General features: G+C 36.8%; 1 protein-coding gene across 1 annotated transcript; it reads right to left on the bottom strand.

The window, feature by feature from the left end:
* Positions 1–131: 131 nt before the first annotated feature.
* On the bottom strand, positions 132–20,912 carry LOC105702524 (tubulin glycylase 3A). The gene is made up of 14 exons (XM_023432863.1): positions 20,810–20,912; positions 15,123–15,374; positions 13,996–14,199; positions 12,989–13,209; positions 12,785–12,912; positions 11,999–12,272; positions 10,960–11,173; positions 10,123–10,213; positions 8,759–8,929; positions 7,678–7,931; positions 6,571–6,791; positions 5,044–5,361; positions 3,476–3,715; positions 132–900 (listed from the first exon to the last, which is right to left on the bottom strand). Exons 2-14 carry the CDS (start codon positions 15,283–15,285, stop codon positions 697–699), a joined length of 2,703 nt encoding a protein of 900 aa, XP_023288631.1. The 5' UTR covers positions 15,286–15,374; positions 20,810–20,912; the 3' UTR covers positions 132–696.
* Positions 20,913–21,955: the final 1,043 nt, after the last annotated feature.

Raw genomic sequence — 21,955 nt, 5'->3', positions numbered from 1 at the left:
GAAAACGCAATATACTGAGTGTATGACGAACTCCTTTTTTTGTGGGAATCCGGTATAGGATATCTTATTCGAAATTTGATACTTTTGGTTTGGTATTTTCCTCAATAATTGTTAACGTTTGGGAGCTTACTTCCCTCTATTTTACTTTTATACAAATTAAAATAAAACGTAATACATTGACTGTATTACGAACTCCTTTTTTTGTAGGGATCCTGTACAGGATATCTCATCCAAAATTTGATACTTTTGGTTTGGTATTTTTCTCAATAATTGTTAATGTTTGGAAGCTTATTTCCCTCTATTTTCCTTTTATACAGATTAAAAGAAAACGCAATACACTGAGTATATGACGAACTCCTTTCTTTGTGGGGATCCTGTACAGGATATCTCATTCGAAATTTGATACTTTTGGTTTGGTATTTTTCTCAATAATTGTTAACGTTTGGGAGCGTATTCCCCTCTATTTTAGTTCTATACAGATTAGAAGAAAACGCAATAAACTGAGTGTATGGCGAACTCCTTTCTTTCTGGGGATCCTGTACAGGATATTTCATTCGAAATTTGATATATTTTACAGGGGACATTTTTGGTGTTTTAAGGAGTGGCCTCTTTTTACAGGGAACAGTATCGGTTAGTATTTCGAGGAAAGGCCATGGAAGACGGGGTTCTCCTAGGTCCTGGTTTCGGGAAGGAAACTCATCCTATCAGGCTCAGTCCTTCGGCGCGAATTTCGGCGATGTTGACCGAGACGACGTTCCTCACCTTCTCGTTCCTTTTCTTGGAGGGACACCTCATCTTCCTGTCCAGGCAGATCGTCCGCAGACTCGGCAAGCGGACGGACACGGTGCCGCTCCTCTTGTATCTGTCCACGGCTTCCCTCAGGGCAGTGCCGATTAGAATCTGAAGACGTAAAAAGAGTCTTACAAACGTCTTCCTCCACTTATATCCTAACACCCTCGACATTACCTTTTTATCGTAACATTTTCGCAGTCCGATAAAGCATAATGCCCAAATTGAACAAATTATATTCGTGATCTACCCACCAAACACGGTTACGTAACAATAATATAACCATTACATAACTTTTGTAACATGTAATGTAACATACATAACATGTCAGTAACATGGTATATGTTATGTTAATATTATGTAACTGCAATGCTTAGAAGTTTGTAACAATGTTATGGAACGGTAATAATTTGACGTTATTTGATACTAATGTATCTTTTGAACAACATTCGTTATATATCATGTTATCTCAGTGTTATGTAATTGAAATATAGGGTTTGGTGGGTATAGAAGTAAACGTATATTTTCTTTTGAGCTATCATTAGGTGCAATTTCGTGCCAGATTTTAACATATATTAATATATAAAGACGTAGGATTGGATGTTTATATTAATTCCTGGTAATTTCAATATTCTTGTTCAATTTTTATCGGATTTTCAGAGATACATAACATGTGATTCTCCAGGGAGGAATATAGATTTTGTTCTATTACACTATGACATCGGAAAGCTTATGGGCAAAAATGTTAATTAATTCTATCAGCCTTGTGCTGTAAACAGTTTGATATATAATATTATTTTGTGTGTGTAATTGTATCGATCTTGTATCTGTGCAATACGTAACATGTGATTCTCTAGTGAGGAATATAGATTCTGTTCTGTTACACTGACATCGGGAAGCTTATGGGCAAAAATGTTAATTAATTCTATCAGCCTTGTGCTGTCAATATTTTGTTATATAATATTGTTTTGTATCCAGGAAATTGAAGTTATAAAACAAATACGGGACAGATATGAGAGCTACGCTGGGCTTATCAGGGAGTAACGCGCATTCGCGATATTAGGTAATTACGAATTTTGTCGATGATTGTAATTATATTTCATCCCATTAAATATTGTAGATTTACCGTTTGGTTTGGGAAATGCTACCGTCCGATTTCATTCACTGATTTTCAAGTAACACCCAGTTGACGAGAACTCGAAGACGTAGAGAGAGCTTCTCTTCAGCACCCACTCGGCCTTTCTTCGCCGTATTTCCTTTCTATTTTTGCTTCTCGATATTCCGCCTTTCTTCCACTGCACTTCTCTTTCTTCTAATCTTATCAAACTGATTTTTATCTGATCTCTCTTTCAGGTTACTCTTTGTCAATTATAACGTTTACTTAGAACTCCCGAAAAGGTGGCGCGAAAGACATGGCCATATCAATTCTTATAATTTCATTTTACATACGTATGTAAATTATCGCAGACTTGGAAAGAAATTATTACGAATATTAAGGTGATATGAAAGAGTCAGCCCATATATATCTCAGTGATAAAAATCCTTGGGAAAAGTATTCTCCGAATTGGGAATACCGATTAGTTCGAAATTTTACCACGTGAACATGAAGGCCCTAAAGTAGATCCCGAAACTCATGAAATTTCATTTTTCATCAAAGATTTATTTACTTATGGACTAGAACCAACATGACGTGGTCCGGGCACGTTTTCGCTGTTTTACGCTTCTTGGAGGCTTAGAATCGAAAATGAAGAGTTTCAAGACCTAGCTCGAACAATTTAGAATACCGTAAAAATGGAATATTACAGAGTCAGATGGGAAAATATGGAAAATTCTTTCACCAACGATTGCAAGAGAATACTGGCTTGTTCCGGGGCTAACACGTGTTCCTAGAGCAAAGATTTAGTTGCAGCTAAACGTCACAGATGGCGACGTTGGTCCTAAACGGTTGTTAGAACAATGAATTCACGGGACTTCGACGGTTTTACATCGATCTCTTTATGATTACTTTTCCGAAATGACACATGTAACGCTTCAGTTCGCATAATTCTCAACGTAGACTGTAAAAGACTTCAACATAAATATAAATGTCGGTAAAGGGACGTGTCAGCTTATGTTACCATTCAAGTACTCGGGATGACATTCCCACCAAGAAGGGTAGAGATGAATTTTATTCTATCGCCCTCGATTATATTTCTCAGAGCCTTTCATATCATCTTAATGACCAGATATTTTCATTACAAAACTTCAATGCGAAATTAATCAATGCTTAATACTTTCGCCTCACCTTTGTTTTTACCCACCAAACGCGGTTATGTAACAATAACATAACCGTAACATAACGTTTGTAGCATGTAATGTAACATACATATAACATATGAGTAAGATTTGTATTATTTCCTTCGCAGCTATATAACATTGTTATAAAAGGAGTAATGTAACGTATACATAATATCGGTGACATGTTATATGCTATGTTGACATTATATAACTGCAATGCTCACAAGTTTGCAAAGATGTTACCGAAAGGTTATGCGACGTTATGTAATATTAACGTAGGTTTTGAATAACATTTGTTATATATCATGTTATCCCAGTGTTATGTAACTGTAACATAAGGGTTTGGTGGGTGTGTAGAATTTTTCCGTTGAAATTAAACAACGACCCGCTTTTTCCGCAGTCTTCTTACCTTTTCCTCGGTTTGACGAACGTGGGCCAGCTTTTCCGCCCTGGACATGCCGGTCGTCCTGGTCGATTGTTGCTGTAGTTCTAGAATCTTGGAAATCAGACTTTGCTGCACCGGTGCAGAAACTTGGCCCAATCGGGAAGATCCAACGAAAGTTCGAACTCTTCCACTGGCTTTGCGAGGTGCACTTCTTCTGGTTCCGAATCCGGAATTCTTGCTTTTGTTCGAGCTGCTCTGAGGGGGCTAAAATAGGAAATATATATTGTTTTTAATTAAACAATGTGTACTGACTTCTGAAACAGACATGTTGTACAATTATACCTGACCAGGACTAGAACACCCCCAGAGAGGTGTACTATTATTTTTACTGTTATTTTTATCAATAATTGACCGAGCTTCCAAGATCTTCAAGAGGGATCTGAATGCAACTTTGGGAATTATGATTTTAGGTTCGATCAATTTTAAAAACACCTTTGGAATAAGAAAAACTTGCGTCAGGTACACCGTTTCGTGTGGAGGTCGAACATATAGCATGTGTCAAACATGCGTGTAGCATACAAGTCAAACATGCGCGTAACATACATGTCAAACATGAGCATAGCATACATGTCAAACATATAGCATAGCTTAACACGTTTCCTGTTAAAGCATTTTAGGTTTAAGGGGTTATATGCAGTTGTCATACGTGAAATTCCAGAATTTTTTTTTCATAACTAAAATGCATTTTTTAATCGACATATAGCAACATTTTTAAACATATAGCATGTGCCAAACATGCGCGTAGCATACATGTCAAACATGAGCATAGTATACATGTCAAACATAGAGCATAGCTTAACACGTTTCCTGTTAAAGCATTTCCGGTTAAAGGGGTTATATGTAGTTATCATAGGTGAAATTCAAGAATTTTGTTTTCATAACTAAAATGCATTTTTTAATCGAAAATAGAGGGTGATTTCATAGTACAATTATTGAACTTAATACATAATTTCTTTTTGTCAAGATATATTTATAAAAAAATGGCAACGTACTGCAATTCTCCGAAAAAGGTTTTTTTTTTGCGGTGACCACGATATCTCAAAAAGTATTTCACCGATGGACTTCAAATTGCTCAGGGTACATTCTACACATGAAGGACTGCCAAATGAACGAAGGATTTTTCGAAAATTCCGATTCTTACCAAAATGGCAGGGGTTTCACTGAAAAATCATTTTTTTCATCTTACAACACTTGTTTTTCCTTAATAAAACGGCAAGTTTTCATAAAAAAAAAGAATCCTTCGTTCATTCAGTAGTCTTCCATGTGTAGAATTAGCCCAAAACAATGTGAAGTCGATCGGTGGAATACCTTTTGATATCGTCACCGCAAAAAAAAAACTTATTCAGAGAATTGCTATACCTCGCGAATTTTTAAATATCTCTTGCCAAAAAAAAATTTATATATTAAGTTCAATAATTGTACTATGAAATCACGCTCTGTTTTCAATTAAAAGATGCATTTTAGTTACGGAAGGAAACTCTTGAATTTCGCCTATGACAACTGCATGTAACGCTTTAATCAATCATCCTTACTCTTGCGGCAGGCGAGGTCTCAGGGGCCTTGGATTGGTCATTTCCTTCTGTCGGAAAATCGTTCTTCGGTTCGGTCTTCAACGTTGGGGATCCTGAAGAGGTGGTCGTGGTCTTTTTCGGCTTCGCGAGCTTTTCCGAAGATCTGGAGCATTTATCAGAAGCTACAGGAGGCGGCAGTGCTCGGCGCAGTTTCGCGGATTCCATTTTATAGTAGGCGTAGAATTCTTGGTCCAGCTGGATCTCGAGCTCCTCGATAAGGTCCACGATGACCGGACCGATATGGCTGTGTAGAGTGGATTTGTTCCTGGGAAGGCCAGTCTACGAAAGAGTCGGTTATCTCTATTGAAATGATATGAAAGGCGCTGAGAAATTTAATCGGGATCGATAAATTAAAATTCATCTATACATTTTTTGGTGGTAACGTCATTTTGAATATCCAAGTGGGAACATAAGCTGGCACGTCACGTTACCGACATTTATATTTATGTTGAACTCTTTTACAGTCTACGTTGATAATTATACGAACTGAAGCGTTCCATATGTCATTTCGGTAAAGTAATGAATGAAGAGATCGATGTAAAATTGTCAAAATCCCGAAAACTCATTATTCTAACGATTTTTTAGGACCAACGTCGCCATCTAGCAGCCCTAGAGTAGGCGCTGAAACTCATGAAATTTCAATTTTCATAAAATATTAATTTATTTATCATAGACTAGAACGAACATGACGTGGTCAGTGCACGTTTTCGCTGTTTTACCCTTCTTGGAGGCTTAGAATCGAAATTGAAGAGTTTCAGAACCTAGCTCGAACGATTTATAATACCGTAAAAATGGAATGTTACAGAGTCATACGGGAAAATGTGGAAAATATGGAAAGTACATTCACCAACGATTGCAAGAGAATGCTGGCTTGTCCCGTTGCTACCACGTGTTTTTAGAAGAAAAATTTAGTTGCAGCTAAACGTCACAGATGGTGACGCTGGTCCTAAACAGTCGTTAGAATAATGAATTCACGGGATTTCAACAGTTTTATGTCGCTCTCTTTATCGTTACTTTATCGAAATGACATATGGAACGCTTCAGTTCGTATAATTCTCAACGTAGACTGTAAAAGACTTCAACATAAATATAAATGTCTGTAACATGAAGCGCCAGCTTATGTTCCCACTTGAGTATTCAAAATGACGTTACCACCAATAAGGGTTTAGATGAATTTTATTTTATCGACCTGGATTAAATTTCTCGGCGGCTTTCATATAATCTTAACACTATTTCTCCCACGATTTTGTGTATACCTATTTCGACCAAAAGGTTTTGATGAGCTGGAGGGAAATGATACCGCTAAATAAATGTAACAATTACTATAAGAAAACTCAAAACATTAATTGAGAAAGAATTATTAAACTTTGAAAATAATTTTAAGGTAAAATTTTAAAAGGTGTCTTTTGACACCTTTGGTAGAAATAGTGTTAAAAACTTTATTCCTCCTTTTATTTTATTTGGATTTACTCCTGGGTAGAAGCTCACCATCGCCGAGGAGCCCGATACGAGGCTTTGCCTCGAATCGCGCAACTGAGGGGCGAGTCCGGGGCCACCCAGGTGATTTCGCTTTTCGGCAACGCTTATTCGCGTCCCTTGAAGAGACAATGCCGCTCCTAAATAAGGCTGACAACTCGGCATCTTCTGCCGATAAGCCAGCTCGAACTGCCCCGTGTCCGCGTTCTTGTCCTCCCGATAATCGACCACCACTGGAATTGTTAAATGTTATTTTTCCTGTTTTCTTTGTTTTTTTTTCAACCCTTTTCACTCCAAGCAATTTGTCAATACGCAGGCAGTCAACTCCAAGGCCTTGGGAGTGCAAAGGGTTAATTTATGACTACGTTGAAGAAAATTGAAACGCACGAAGTATGTACCCAGTGAACACTGTTATATGAGCCGCTCAGTGCACACATTGATTAACTCCATAAAACAAAAAGTTGAAAAATGCGATGAAGTAATGTAGATTCTTTTTTAAAATTCCTATTATAATANTATCAGACTTTCAATTAAATTATGTAATGATATACTATCTGATTTTACTTAAAGACTATTATGATTTCATTCGACTAGCAAACAATTACTGATAATGTACATGCGCGAACGAATTAAAATCAGATTTTTTCATACGAGTAGTAAACAAAATATGACATATATTAATCTTATGATAATGACGATGACGATGATCTAATAAAATAAATGACAGTTAGCACCAATGTAGTTCTGTATTGTTACAAATATGTGCTGCGTGCACACAGTAATATCAGGACAGTACCATAATCTAAGATGAGAGTAACAAAGTTATGCTACATTTATATAGATATGATCGTAACAAATGTTATGTAACCTGTTAGCTCCATGTTACATAATTGTTAGGTTATTACATTGTAACAAACGTTATGTTATTTGTTAGTGTTAAGTTACGTAACTGTTAGGTTTGGTGTTCAGTGGGTACCGGGAATTTCATTCACCACTGGAATTGTATACTATATTTCGTCTTTTATTTCTTTCATTTTGTGACAATTTTGTGAGAGAATTGGAAAATCCTGAAATACGTATCTTGAATGGTTTTTTAGAATATCTGGAAAGTGTGCCCACCTTTGATGGTGTCCTCCATGACTTGGCGACATAGTCTCGTCGTAACGCTGGAGGAGTAGCTCATGTCGGGATGACTGTTGATCTCGATCAACCACACGGAGAAGTCCTCCATCACCATGAAATCGGCTCCATAAAGCTCAAAACTGTTTTTTCGCCTGTCCATAGCCTCCTGGCTTGCCAGCAACGAGCCCACCAGACTTTGTCTCATCCCTGGATAGATCAATTCGTCCCAGGCATCTCCGTGACCTTGAGATCTTGAAAAAGAAGATAGGCGGGAAGAAATATTTTATTAGAATTGTAGGCAATATTATTTCATTAGCCTGTCTATGAATGGATCAAGTTGTGTCGAGATTATCAAGGAAGGTATCCCAGGTCGATCTCTCCGATTCGATTTCTTTTATAATATGTTATAGTAGACTAAAAATTAAGCGACACCTTCTTTTTTTTTTATCTGCCATTAAACACTTTAAGGGGGTGAAACTACCATCCAAAGTAAGGCAGGTCAAAGAGCGATTTGGCGGTTTCATCCACAAGAACGTAATATGTTTTTAACCCATCCACCTAGAAAAGCTTTCTCATAACGAGAAATGAAAAAATAAAAAAAAAATCAAGGGGTGAGCGTTCGAGGGTAGTTGCCCCGGCCAATATTTTTTTTTCGGGAAAATCCAGACACGTCGTATTTCCTTCGTGTTCATACACACCATATATTTTTTTTCAGATTTTTAGACTTGAATTGGACCATTTTTGGCATAAACGTAATCATATTTAAGGGTGGCTCATCTCTTATTTTTTTTTAATTGAGAAAATTATATTTTTTATTTCTCGTTATGAGAAAGCTTTTCTAGATGGATTGGTTAAAAAATATTATATTCTTGTATCTCTTCTCATTGCGGATCCTTATTACAGGCACCGCTTGAACGCTGTTTCATTCCACACGTTGCCCACAAGAAATTGATTATAATATCGATTAGATGAAAATAATGTCCATTGGTTTTACGCAAATGTGGGGAAATATTTCCTAGGGAAGAATCTCACTCCCCTTTCCTTAGTTATTTGACAATGTCTCATTGGTGATTCTTACTCCAGGAAGCTCTTAAAAGTCGTCGCATCCCACATGTTGTCCACAGGAAGTGCCGGATCCCTGTCATTGCTATTCTTGTACTTGCACTGGATCGCGTGATTGCACAGGTGTATCGATTCGTGGAAGTCGGTCAAACAGAACTTTTGCGAGCAGAAGCGCAGGTAGCTTTCCCTGGAAGCGGAATAACGTCGACGTCAGGACATGACGCGTAACCTTCCCTTCGGAAAGTTATTCGGCCCGATTTCGAGGGGGCATTTATTTACTCACGCAAGACGCATCGCCTTGGCCCCTTTTACATTACCCGTTATTACTAATTACCGGTGCAAAGGTACGGAGGACCGCGACTTGTCCCCGCTTTTAACTGAGCTAATTTCACTCTAAGTTCCTCGATTTACTGCATTTACTGCATATACCGCAGAGGTTGCCCACCAAACACCCTGTGTTACAATTATATAACAGGGGAATAACATGGTAGATAACGAATGTTATTCAAAAGATAGATTAATTTTACTCCAAGTTACTCGATTTACTGCATTTACTGCATATACCGCATAGGTTACCCATCAAACACCCTGTGTTACAATTATATAACAGGGGAATAACATGGTATATAACGAATGTTATTCAAAAGATACATTAATTTCCCTCCAAGTTACTCGATTTACTGCATTTACTGCATATACCGCATAGATTGCCGACCCAATACCCTATGTTACAATTATATAACAGGGGAATAACATGGTATATAACGAATGTTATTCAAAAGATACATTAATTTCCCTCCAAGTTACTCGATTTACTGCATTTACTGCATATACCGCATAGATTGCCGACCCAATACCCTATGTTACAATTATATAACAGGGGAATAACATGGTATATAACGAATGTTATTCAAAAGATATATTAATTTCACTCCAAGTTACTCGATTTACTGCATTTACTGCATAGGTTGCCCACCCAACACCCTACGTTACAATTACATAACAGGGGAATAACATGATATATAACGAATGTTATTCAAAAGATATATTGATATTATATAATGTCGAATTATTACCGTTCGGTAACATTGTTACAAACTTGTAAGCAGTGCAGTTATATAATATTAACGTAACATATAACATGTTACCGATATGTTATGTATATGTTACATTATTCGTTTTATAACAGGGTTATATAGCTGTGGAGGAAACAGTAATGCAAATCTTACTTGTGTGTTATATGTATGTTATGTTACATGTTAGAAACGTTATGTAACGGTTATATTATTTCTACACAACAATGTTTGGTGGGCAGGTATGCCGAATTTATCGCAGAGTTATTTTACGGGAAAACAAGTAGTCAATTAACAATTGTCTCACCTGTACAGCCATAGAGTGAGCGGCTGAGCGCAGGTCACGATGAACCATTGTCTAATGTCGAATTTCGTGTGATAAATTAGCAGTGGTCGTTCTGTTGAATAATAAATTTATATTGAAGTTGCTATTAAGGATTTGCAATTGACAATATTTAATATCATTTCCTGGATTAGGGTAGATTCATACAAGAGTAGCGGAAAACTAATCTTGTAAACTTGTAGTGCCGATGAATAGTGGATATTGCATTGAAAATTTTAAATTGCAAATTGTAAATATTGAATACTAGATTGTAAATTGCAAAGATTGAATTGTACATCGTAATTGCAAATGTCGAACTGCAAATCGTAAATTGCAAATATTGAATTGTAAATTGTAATTGCAAATGTCGAACTGCAAATCGTAAATTGCAAATATTGAATTGTAAATTGTAATTGCAAATGTCGAACTGCAAATCGTAAATTGCAAATATTGAATTGTAAATTGTAATTGCAAATGTCGAGCTGGAAATTATAAATTGCAAAGATTGAATTGTAAATCGTAATTGCAAATGTCAAGCTGTAAATTGTAAATTGCAAAGATTGAATTCTTCTAGATCATTGTTTATTTACTTGTAATAATAGGATTTTTCATTGTAATAATGATTCCTTTTTTATATCTGATTGATGATTACCGATAAATTGCAAATATTGAATTGTAAATTGTAATTGCAAATGTCGAATTGTAAATTGTAAATTCTAAATTGCAAAGATTGAATTCTCTTATATCATTGCTTATTTACTTGTAATGATAGGTTTCTTCATTGTAATAATGAATTATTTTTTATATCTGATTGATGATTACCGATGTATTTCTGCACGACGTAGCGAGTGTCCATCTTATTGGCAGGATTCACTCTTGCAATGACATCTTCTAGTTTGTTCATCAGGACTATACCGCGGCCACGACTTTTGTTCCCAGGTTTCAGGATCCACATGTTCATGATCCCGTCCATGTCTAGCTGTGGCCAGTACTTCCGCACCTTCTTCAAGATGTGTCGAGAAGCCAGAAAGTACTTCTATCCGTGCACCCATAAAAAATTAAATGCAATGAAAAAGTACAGAAAAAACAAACGCTAAACTTCCGCCTAAAATCATCTAATTTTTTTCCCGCATATTGTTATATTGTTCAATATGTTCGTTATTTTTTCTCTGTACTATTTTGTGCTTCTAGGGGCGTATTGGAATTATTTATATACTTTTATTTTGTAGATTTAAGGTGATATGAAAGAGTCAGCCTATATATGTATATCTGAGAAGAAAAATTGGTAGGGAAAGTATTCCCCGAATTGGGGGTACCGATTTGTTTCAAATTTTACCACGTAAATGTGGAGGCCTTAAGTAGATCCTGAAACTCATGACATTTCAGTTTCAGGACCTAGCTCGAACAATTTAGAATACCGTAGAAATGGAATATTACAGAGTCAGATGGGAAAACATGGAAAATACTTTCCCCAACGATTGCAAGAGAATGTTGCCTTGTCTCGGGGCCAACACGTGTTATTTTAAGCAAAAATTTAGTTGCAGCTAAACGTCACAGATGGCGACGCTGGTGCTAAACAGTCGTTAAAATAATGAATTCACGGGATTTCGACGGTTTTACATCGATCTCTTTATGATGACTTTTCCGAAATGACACATGTAACGCTTCAGTTCGCATAATTCTCAACGTGGACTGTAAAAGACTTCAACATAAATATAAATGTCGGTAAAGGGACGTGCCAGCTTATATTACCGCTTAAGTATTCGGGATGACATTACCACCAAAAAGGGTATAGATGAATTTTATTTTATCGACGTCGATTAAATTTCTCAGCGCCTTTCATATCATCTTAAGGACTCACGTGGAAGGGTACACTATTCCTGACGAAGTGGGCCTGTCCGTTGACAATTTTGTAATACCAAGAAACAAATTGGTCCCACTGATGAGACCAGACTCTTTCGACTTCCTGATCGATGTCTTCGTGAGACTGAGCTCCAATGTAATCTGTGCACCTTCGTATCGCGAAGTCCAAAGCCTTCAGAGGAATCGTTCCTGTTGGCGACCTCGTGGCGTTTTCTCCCTCGTTCTCGATTTTGTCAACTAGCCACTTAAGAAGACTCAGACACGCCGTGAACCTATATTCTCAAAAAGGGATATTAGGTATCATTAGATGGGTTTCTCGTACCGGATTCTGATATTGTTCCCAGAAGAAATGAATTGTTTCTTTTATTTTATTGATAATAATTCGTTTTTCCATTGTCGAAATTAATGTTTAGGGGAAAGTTATGTGAAGTTACGTGAACCTATTCTCAAAATGGGATATTAGGTATCATTAGATGGGTTTCTCGTACCGGATTCTGATATTGTTCCCAGAAGAAATGAATTGTTTCTTTTATTTTATTGATAATAATTCGTTTTTCCATTGTCGAAATTAATGTTTAGGGGAAAGTTATGTGAAGTTACGTGAACCTATTCTCAAAATGGGATATTAGGTATCATTAGATGGGTTTCCCGTACCGGGTTCTGATATTGTTCCCAGAAGAAATGAATTGTTTCTTTCCTTTATTGATAATAATTTTTTGCTCTGTTGTCCAAATTATTGCTTAGGAGAAAGTTATTATTTATAAATGTGAATTAGAAAGCCTACCGGAAGTCCTCGATGAAGGCGTGCATTTGGTCACCCTGGCATATATTATAGCACCTCGGAAATAAAGTGTTCGCCACCCCCGGCTCGTAATACCAGTGCATTTGTCTGACGTTTGAGCACAAGCCGACCTGGACGATTGATGTTTCATACAGACTCAACCTACTTTTGCAACGTTTCTATATACTTTAGATTCTACTAACTTACCTTGGAGGTAAAACCAGCCCTGGAAAACCGATTGAAAAGGGTGGTTTTGTTGTCCTGGGAAGGCCATCCTGGCCACTCCGAGCCGGTGTTCCAGAGGAAGTCAACGGTGTGATTTGTCAACAGTTTTGAGATCAATTGACGCTCACTTTGTTGGTCCTTCAGGTCTCCAATGCCAGTGAGAAGAGCTACGGGACTCGAATCCGCATTTATGTACTGATCGGCTAAAAAAAGCCCAATTTTATCAAATTAATTGAGTGTACGCATAACTATTATGGTATATAAATTTATGGTCGTAGTTTTACTATTAAGTTTCTTGTCATTCTTGGAAATATTGTAGGATAATAATTCTTACGTACGGTCCCCAGTAGCGGAAAACATTTGCCTTATATTTTCTATATATTTAACCAATATCGTACATCTTATAAATATTTAGCAGGCATTGGAAATATTTGCAAGACGTTTCGTTTTATTTTAATGTATTTTTTTTTAAATCTTATCTGCCGAATACATTATAAACGTTTTGAAAATGTGTAAAATCGAAGTCACATATCTTGCTACTATAATGTAATAGCGGAACGAAAATATTGCAATAATTCGTCGTGCTTTTTCGATACCAAAAGAGGTGTCCGATAATAATCGTAAAGTAAAAAGTGTATTTTTATTATATGTATAATCTATAAGACATCTTACAAAATCTGTTGCTTCAGATATTTATCAAAGATTAGAAAAAAATATTTAGAAATTATTTTGTGCTACTAGGGGTGTATTAAAATAATGTATGTAGAACGTGTATGTTTGAACTTTACGGAACGGAAAGTTGTATGCAGTTAACAGAGACGATGTTACAACTCAACGACTTAAAAAATGGAATAATGTTGTAGAGAAAAGTTATTGCTTGCAGAGTCCCGAAGTACTTATGTAGGTAACATTTATTTGTACTATGTACTCCGAGGTGGGAAAAATTCGAAAATGTGTGAAAAAGTTAGAAATTAACGTCGCGTAGTCACCGTTTGTGAACTTCCTGTAGAACTTTTCACACCAGCCCCTCTGCAGCATGCATTCTCGTATCACCCTGGATCTCCCATAGATCATGAATGTATGATGAGCACTTATGGCATCCTTCACTAATTGTCTGATCCGCAAAAAACGCTCCTGAAGAGTCGGTGGTAAGGTAATGTTCGATTCTGGGCCAGGTATCGTACTCAAAGTTCCTAAAAATCGGTAATAAAAAAATATATGTATTCAATTGATATAAAACCGTATATTTCAAAATAAACATACAAATTCTATTGTATTCTAAAAACATCAAAATTCATTTGAGACAATTTCTTAATCGTGACGGTCGTTCGACCGTACAACATAATATTCATATTGTGGGATCCGTATTTTGTATTAAAATCCACATTTATTCTTGTGATATCAGCCCTAGTAGAACAAAATATTTATCCTATATTTTCTATATATTTAACGAATATCGTACATTTTGTTAATATTTAGCAGACATTTGAAATATTTGCCAAACGTTTACTTTAGAATATTATCTCTATAATATTTGTATAATATTACCTCCATGTGTTTTCATAATATTTATCTACCAGATGTACAGGACATTTCGTTTCATTTTAATATAAGTATTTTTTAAATATTATCTGCCGAATACATTATAAACGTTTTAAAAATATTTAAAATCAAAATATCACACGTTTTGCTCCCATAATGAAAAAGCGGAACGAAAATATTACAAAAATCTCTCGTGTTTTTTGATACCAAATGAAGTATCTGACAATAGTCGTGAAGTAAAAAATATATTTTTATTATGTTAATAAGTTAAGAAATATAATTTCTCTATGTTTATAAATTATTGAAACTAAATATGTCATTGAGATTTTCATCAAATATTTGCATATATCTTCGAATGAAATCTACAAGAAATCTTAAAAAATCTGTCGCTTGAGATATTTAGCAAAGATTACAAAGAAATATTTAGAAATTATTCTATGTTACTATGGAGGCGTATGTTTTGTAAAATCGTTTGAGGTGCATTTCTTGACGATGTTAGTAGAGATTTTGTTTATATTCGTGAAAGTTATCTTCATATATAAAGTGAATGTCAAGTGAATATAAAGCCACTAACCATCGGACTTCCCAGACGGACTGAAGGATCCTGAATTAAAACCTCCCAGGGACATCCCAGAAGGGTCGATGGTCTCTTCCTTGGTGGTTTCATTTTTTGCCGATTCTTCCAATTTATTCTGCTTGCTGATTTCAAGATCCTCGTCATCATCTTTATCGCTCATGTGGTTCCAATCTTTGAACCGCCTCTTTTTCACGGATTATGCCTCATAATTCCTTGCTCCCACAAGAAGGATGAGACCGACTTGAAAACCTGGAACAGGTGAAGGAATAACTTATATTAAATGAAACGATGCAACATTAATTAATTTTTCGAATCATCACCCGCTCCATTTTAATTTCTTTACAGAACCTAATACGAAAAGTACCGTAAATTAATTTTTTCCGAGATATTTCCGCAATATTTGGCTAATCGCGTTAAAACTTAAACAAGCTAGTGGCTAGGTACATTTTTTCTTCTATAACTTAAGTTGATCCAAAATGATATTGTATTACGTGGAATATATTTTAATCTGTGTTAATTTTTTATATTTTTATCGTATAAGGATCTATGCACAATTTTTTAAATAAAGCTTCTTGTAATATGATATAGTAGGTACGCGTATGTTCTCATGTTTAGAAAGAGTCCCATTTTGGAAAGTGAATCGCTTATTTTTCTCTCTTTTCTTTTACGGTTAATTACTACTTGTATGCATTTGGGTATGTTAGGATCGAGACAATTTTCGTTAGTGTTGATACATAATTCTTTCATTTAATTATTGACATCAAAAGTAAAATAAAAATAATAAAAATAATGGAGCCCAAAACAACCATTACGGGACGCGTAAGGGCATTTCGCGAAAGAATTATCAACAACATTTAATAATTCTCGGTAATTTACAGTATTTCTTTTTACAATTTTCACAATTTACAGAACAGCTTAAGATGCAATTTCGAAGGAAGGGCACGTCCAGGTCTTCTTTAGATAGCTTTATAATTTTTAATTTTTCAAGAACAATCATTGGTAATTTTTCTATTTTTATCTCGTAAGTGTCTCTGTGAAATATTCTATTGTGACACTTTCCGCGAAGAAATTCCGCGCCTCCGGAGTGAGGGTATGCCACATCCGGTACTTATTCGGAACGGCTTAAGGCGCAATTTCGACGGAAGTGCACGTTAAGGTCTTCTTTAGATAGCTTTGTAATGAGTTGAACGGAGGTTTCCTTATTCTCTGACGCTTTAACTTCCTCAAGCCTGGCCATTTGCGGAGCTCCATTTCAGAAACTGCAAACTATTTCGCATCGATCCGCAGACCTGAAGAACGATTCCGAGAAACCTCGGTTGTGGCATGTAATTACAAGCGCACAGAGCTTGTAATTACATGCCACAATGTATCGCCATAAAGTTACTCATAAACTTTCTGCACACCTGCAATTAGGAGCGATTCTTGTACACCCTTATATTTGAAATCACTTCAAGGAGTCAGTAATCTACTTCAGAAACACGAGTTCACTCGAAACTTTAACACGTGATTATGGAGGCTCTAAGGAAGAACGCACTGCCCGTGAAATATCATTTTTCGAATAAAAATCTCTTTTTTTAGTTCTTGTCCGAGATAAATAGAAAATTATTTTCCGAAAAAAGAAATTTCACGAGCAGCGTGTTATTACCTAGGGCCTCCATAATCACGAGTTGGAGTTTCAGATAATTCGGTGCACCCTGTTTGGAGAAAAATTTTATATATATTTTTGGTTATATATATATGTATATATATCACACTTTCTTTTTTTGTTATATATATATCACATTTTCGTATCACCTTAAGGTGATGTGAAAGTGGCGTCAAAGAGGTTTTGTTTATAAAACTTTTCTCCCAACTCGGTTTACCGAATGGTTTGAAACTTTACAACGTGAATAGGGAGACTATAAGGAAGGCCCTGAAACTCATGAAATTTCAATTCTTTTCAAATTTGTTTATAGGCATTTTAAAAATAGTTTATAATAAATGAAATTTCACGAGTTTCAGGACCTATCTTGGGGTCTCCATATTTACGTTTTAAAGTATGAAACGGTTTGAGACCCCCAGTTCGTGGAAAAGTTTTATGAACAATTGAGCTTTCGGATGCCACTTTCACATCCCCTTAATTCCAAGGCGTAATCATTTGTTTCCCATTAGTCTCCTTGCGCCTCCCTTCGCGCATATACCCTCTGTCACTTCTAAAATGTTCTTGGCGTGAAACTAGGCGAAGAATCTCATAAAAATCTCAATCTGACATATTTACAGCTCGCTTCTATACCTACCAGCGACCTGTTGAATCGGCGGTGAGGTTTCATCGATCGCCGAGCATTTCGAAGATTCGAATTCAACATAAACCCTCGACCAGCTCCGAATTAATAAGATTCATAAGCTCGACATTGTCTAGGATTTCATTTTCAAACATTCCAACCCATTTAGATTCGGGTTCCAGAAGCCTTTCCAGAGATGATGACGGTGGTTCGGAAAAAGGGAAATCCTATCCGAGGAATCATCCCCGAAGAGTGCGAGGTCGATTTAGATCTCTTTGCTAAGAAATATACGATGTCGTATTAGGACGGTGCCGATCGGTTAAAAGTTTCTTCAACTTCCAGAGGAAGAAAGGTACAGAGAAGAACGCGCTGAGCCCTGAAGAGCGAAACCGAAAAGCACTCGTGTCAGCTTCCGGTCCCTTTAGATCTCTTTGCTGAGAAAGCTACGGTGTCGTATTAGGACGGTGCCGATTGTTTAAAAGTTTCTTCCACTTCCAGAAGAAGAAATGTACCGAGAGAAACGCGTAGAATCGCGAGGCGCCGGCTTGAGCCGTGAAGAGCGAAACCGAAAACCACTCATGTCAGCTTCCGGTCGCTTTAGATCTATTAGCTGAGAAAGCTACGATGTCGTATTAGGACGTTGCCGATCAGTTAAAAGTTTCTTCTACTTCCAGAGGAAGAAAGGTACCGAGAGAAACGCGCCAAATCGCGAGGCGTCGGACTGAGCCCTGAAGAGCGAAACCGAGAAGCTCTCGTGTCATCTTCCGGTCGCTTTAGATCCCTTTGCTGAGAAATCTACGATGTCGTATTAGGACGGTGCCGATCGGTTAAAAGTTTCTTCCACTTCCAGAGGAAGAAAGGTACCGAGAAGAACGCGCTAAGCCCTGAAGAGCGAAACCGAAAAGCTCTCGTGTCAGCTTCTGGTCGCTTTAGATCTCTTTGCTGAGAAAGCTACGATGTCGTATTAGGACGGTGCCGATCGTTTAAAAGTTTCTTCCAATTTCAGAGGAAAAAAGGTACCGAGAGAAACGCGCCGAATCGCGGCTGCGATCGCGAGGCGTCGAACTGAGCCCTGAAGAGCGAAACCGAAGGGAACTCGTGTCAGCTTCTGGTCGAGTCGGCGTCGTGCGGCGTCGCGACGCAGACGCGGTGGAAGCGAACCGAACGATAGGAAGGTCGAAGGCCCCTACACAGGCTCATGGGTTTACATGGATTTATGTAGGATTAGATGGGATTAAATGGGTTACATAGGGTTAGATAGGATTACATAGGATTACATAGGATTACATAGGATTACATAGGGTTACATAGGATTACATAGGTTCACACAACCGCTTATCGGAGATTCCTGCAGATAAGTTCCCGGTAGTTTCCCTCTAAAACGGGATCGCGTCGAGCAAAAAGGGGTGCTCGGTGCCAGGCGCCCCAACGCCCCCCAAACTCAAGATTTACACCCTCGTGGACTTGCTCAAGAGTCGCATTATGCTTAGAATTCACCGTAAGGTGGAGTTTAAAGGGACATGAAAGTGACAACCGCGGGGTCAATCGTTCATAAAACTTTTCTCAGAACTGGGTGCACCGAATCCTTTAAAACTTTACGACGTGACTATGAAGGCTATGAGAAAGGTCCCGAAACCCATGAAATTTCATTTTTTATAAAAAAAATTTGAAAATGCCTATAAGTAAATTTAAAAGAAATTGAAAAATCAGGGGTGTCAGGACTTTCTTTATAGTTTCCATGTTCACACTGTAAAGTGTGGAACGATTGAGTACACTCAATTCGGTCGAAAGTTTAATGAACGAGAGACCTCTTTGTCGCCACTTTCACATCACTTTAATGTTAGAACCGAAAAATGGGGCAGAATGGTCGAAAGTTTCATGAAGGAGAGATCTCTTTGACGCCATTTTCATATCACCTTAATGTTAGAACCGAGAAATGGAGCAGAATGGATGATCTCGTAGAAAAAGGAATACTTGGTGTTAGAGCCATCGGTGTACCCCTAAATAAAGATTTACACCCTTATGAGCTGTTCGAAGGACGCGTTATCCTTAGAATTGATTTTATGATTGGACGTTAACACCGAAACCTATAGAAATGGGTCATAGAATTGAGGTCGAGCAACCCTGAAAACGCTCGGTGGTCTCTTGCTTTCGGAACATGCTTTTACAAGGGTTCATAGACGTTTACATAACATAGTATGTATTCATACATTTGCTTTTCATAGATTCATGTGAATTAATCCATAATGATTATCGTTTAACCCTTTGAGGCACGGAATTTTAGAAAATAAAAAGGCCCGTGTTGCACAGAAATTTTATTTTNATATAGTAAGTGTAAAGTTTGAATCGATTCAGTACACCCAGTTTGGAGAAAAGCTTCATGAACGAGAATTCTTTGACGCCACTTTCATATCACCTTAAGGTCTGACTTTATCACGAAAATCGAAAAAAATGGATCAGGATCGCGGCCAAGCGACCTTCAAGTGGCTCAATAAGGACTCTTGTCTTCGGAACATTGGTTTATATAGGTTTATGTAGGATTACATGGATTTGTAAAGTTGTACGGTACTGCTTATCAGAGATAAGTTCAGGGATAAGTTCGCGATTACGTTGAGCCTTGCATAAAGAGGTTCTCGGTACCAGGCACCCCTCAAAGTCAAGATTTACACCCTCGTGGACTCGCTCGAAGGACGCATTATCCTTAGAATTGACTTTAAGGTCTAGCTTTAACGCCGGAAACAAGAAATAGGTTAAAGGATTGCGGCTGAATGGCCTTGAATTCCCTCGTGGTGGGCTCTGTTATCAGAATCCTTGGACCGGCATTTATATTCATTTAATTTTGTATATTAAGCTCATGTAAGGTGTCTCAAAAAGATTTCAGATAATAGATTAAATGTAAAAATTAAATTCATATAAATACCAGTCGGAATCCTCGGACCGGCATTTATATTAATTTAATTTCTATATTAAGCTGATGTAAGGTGTCTCAAAAAGGTTTCAGATAATAGATCAAACGTAAAAATTAAATTCATATAAATGCCAGTCAGAATCCTCGGAGCGACATTTATATGAATTTAATTTCTAAAAAGGTTTCAGATAATAGATTAAACGTAAAAATTAAATTCATATAAATGCCAGTCAGAATCCTCGGAGCGACATTTATATGAATTTAATTTCTACATTTAACTGATGTAAGGTGTTTCAAAAAGGTTTGTAGATTAGTCTTTTAAAGTATATCCAGTAAAAAAAGGTAGATCAGTTCCTCACGATTTTCTAACATTAGCATAGAATTCATGAAAAATTTCTTTCATTAGAAAGTGTAGTTGTAGTTTTTCCTTCGAAGATTTTGTTCGTTCAAAATTCGTTGTAAAACGAATACGACTTCAAAATACACATTTCAAGGATAAAACTGATGGGACTTACCATCGGAACTGACTCAAAATGGGTTATACAGAATATCGACAATTTGACATCGAAATTAGAAAACGTTTCAAGAACTTTTCTTAGCCAAGGGTTTGAGAGTACTTTTAGCGCCGACAATGGTAATCCGAAATTACGTGAAAAAAATTACTGGAATATTGAACGATACTTCCGAATTTGTTCTGCGGTAACTCCTAACTCGTCACTCGAGAGATGTCACAAATTCATAAACATTTGACACATGTCAATGGAGCTCCTCATAAGCGTACTTAGAATGCGCTGGCGCATGTCGAAAATATGGAAACTATGACTACTATACTATAACGAAACTATAATACTAAATATGGTTATTTATTATTGCAAAAGTAATGGAAATATTTGCTCTTGGTACCGAAATCGATGCTTCCAATTTGCTTGATAAAATACAATCGGTTAGTTTATCCCTATAACTCGAAGGAAGAAATAATTTAATTAAAACGTTTCAGTGTAATTCTAATTTATCATAATTTTTATATTTAGCGAAGTCTCACTCCGCAATTTTGCCGCGTAAAATCATGTTCTAGTTTGGCAAGAGTTTCAAGGAACTAAATTCTTCAAGATCATTGGAAATTAATTTCTCGCGATAACGATATGCGTGGAGGAGTTCCTCCAGGCAAGTTTTATTTTCGAACTTCACATTTTACCTTAAGATAGGAAAATAATCTGAATACAGCACATTAGCAATTTGTTCTAAATTCAGAACCACTCCTGAAAATAGTCTGTTACCCTGAAGTCAAGGCACACAAGAAGAGCTATACTGAAATCCTTCAAGAGCATTAAGGAGAAGTGAAACCCCCCTGAAATCGGTCGATTCGAATAAAACTCTTTTTTTTAAGGGTATTGGATCGAGCTGTCTAAAACATTGACACATGACTGGTGAGCACGTAGGAATTATCCTGACACTTTGAGAATTTGGATTTTCGAAAAAAATTCTTTAACTTAACCCCGACAAAAAACCAAAATGGCGTAGAGCTCTCATATTTCGATCAATATATAATTATTGAGGGCTCTAATATGAGAAACGAAAGGGTTAGGACAATTGTACGATAATTTAGAACACTCTGGTAATCGAGAAACTCGCATTTGAACGCGATAAAGGTAAAAAAAGTG

This window comes from Orussus abietinus, unplaced genomic scaffold, assembly GCF_000612105.2.
Source record: "Orussus abietinus isolate OABI.00-Male unplaced genomic scaffold, Oabi_2.0 scaffold448, whole genome shotgun sequence".
Classification (NCBI taxonomy): Eukaryota; Metazoa; Arthropoda; class Insecta; order Hymenoptera; family Orussidae; genus Orussus; species Orussus abietinus.
The sequence above is the reverse complement of the archived record's forward strand: the minus strand, read 5'-3'. Positions and strand labels throughout refer to the sequence as shown.

Coding starts and splice junctions, on each gene's coding strand:
- LOC105702524 (XM_023432863.1), bottom strand. CDS start 15,285: ATGAGCGATAAAGATGATGACGAGGATCTTGAAATCAGCAAGCAGAAT. Junction 7,932..8,758: donor ACTTTTAAGAGCTTCCTGGA/GTAAGAATCACC, acceptor TTCTTTTTCAAG/ATCTCAAGGTCACGGAGATG. Junction 5,362..6,570: donor TATCGGGCTCCTCGGCGATG/GTGAGCTTCTAC, acceptor ACTCTTTCGTAG/ACTGGCCTTCCCAGGAACAA.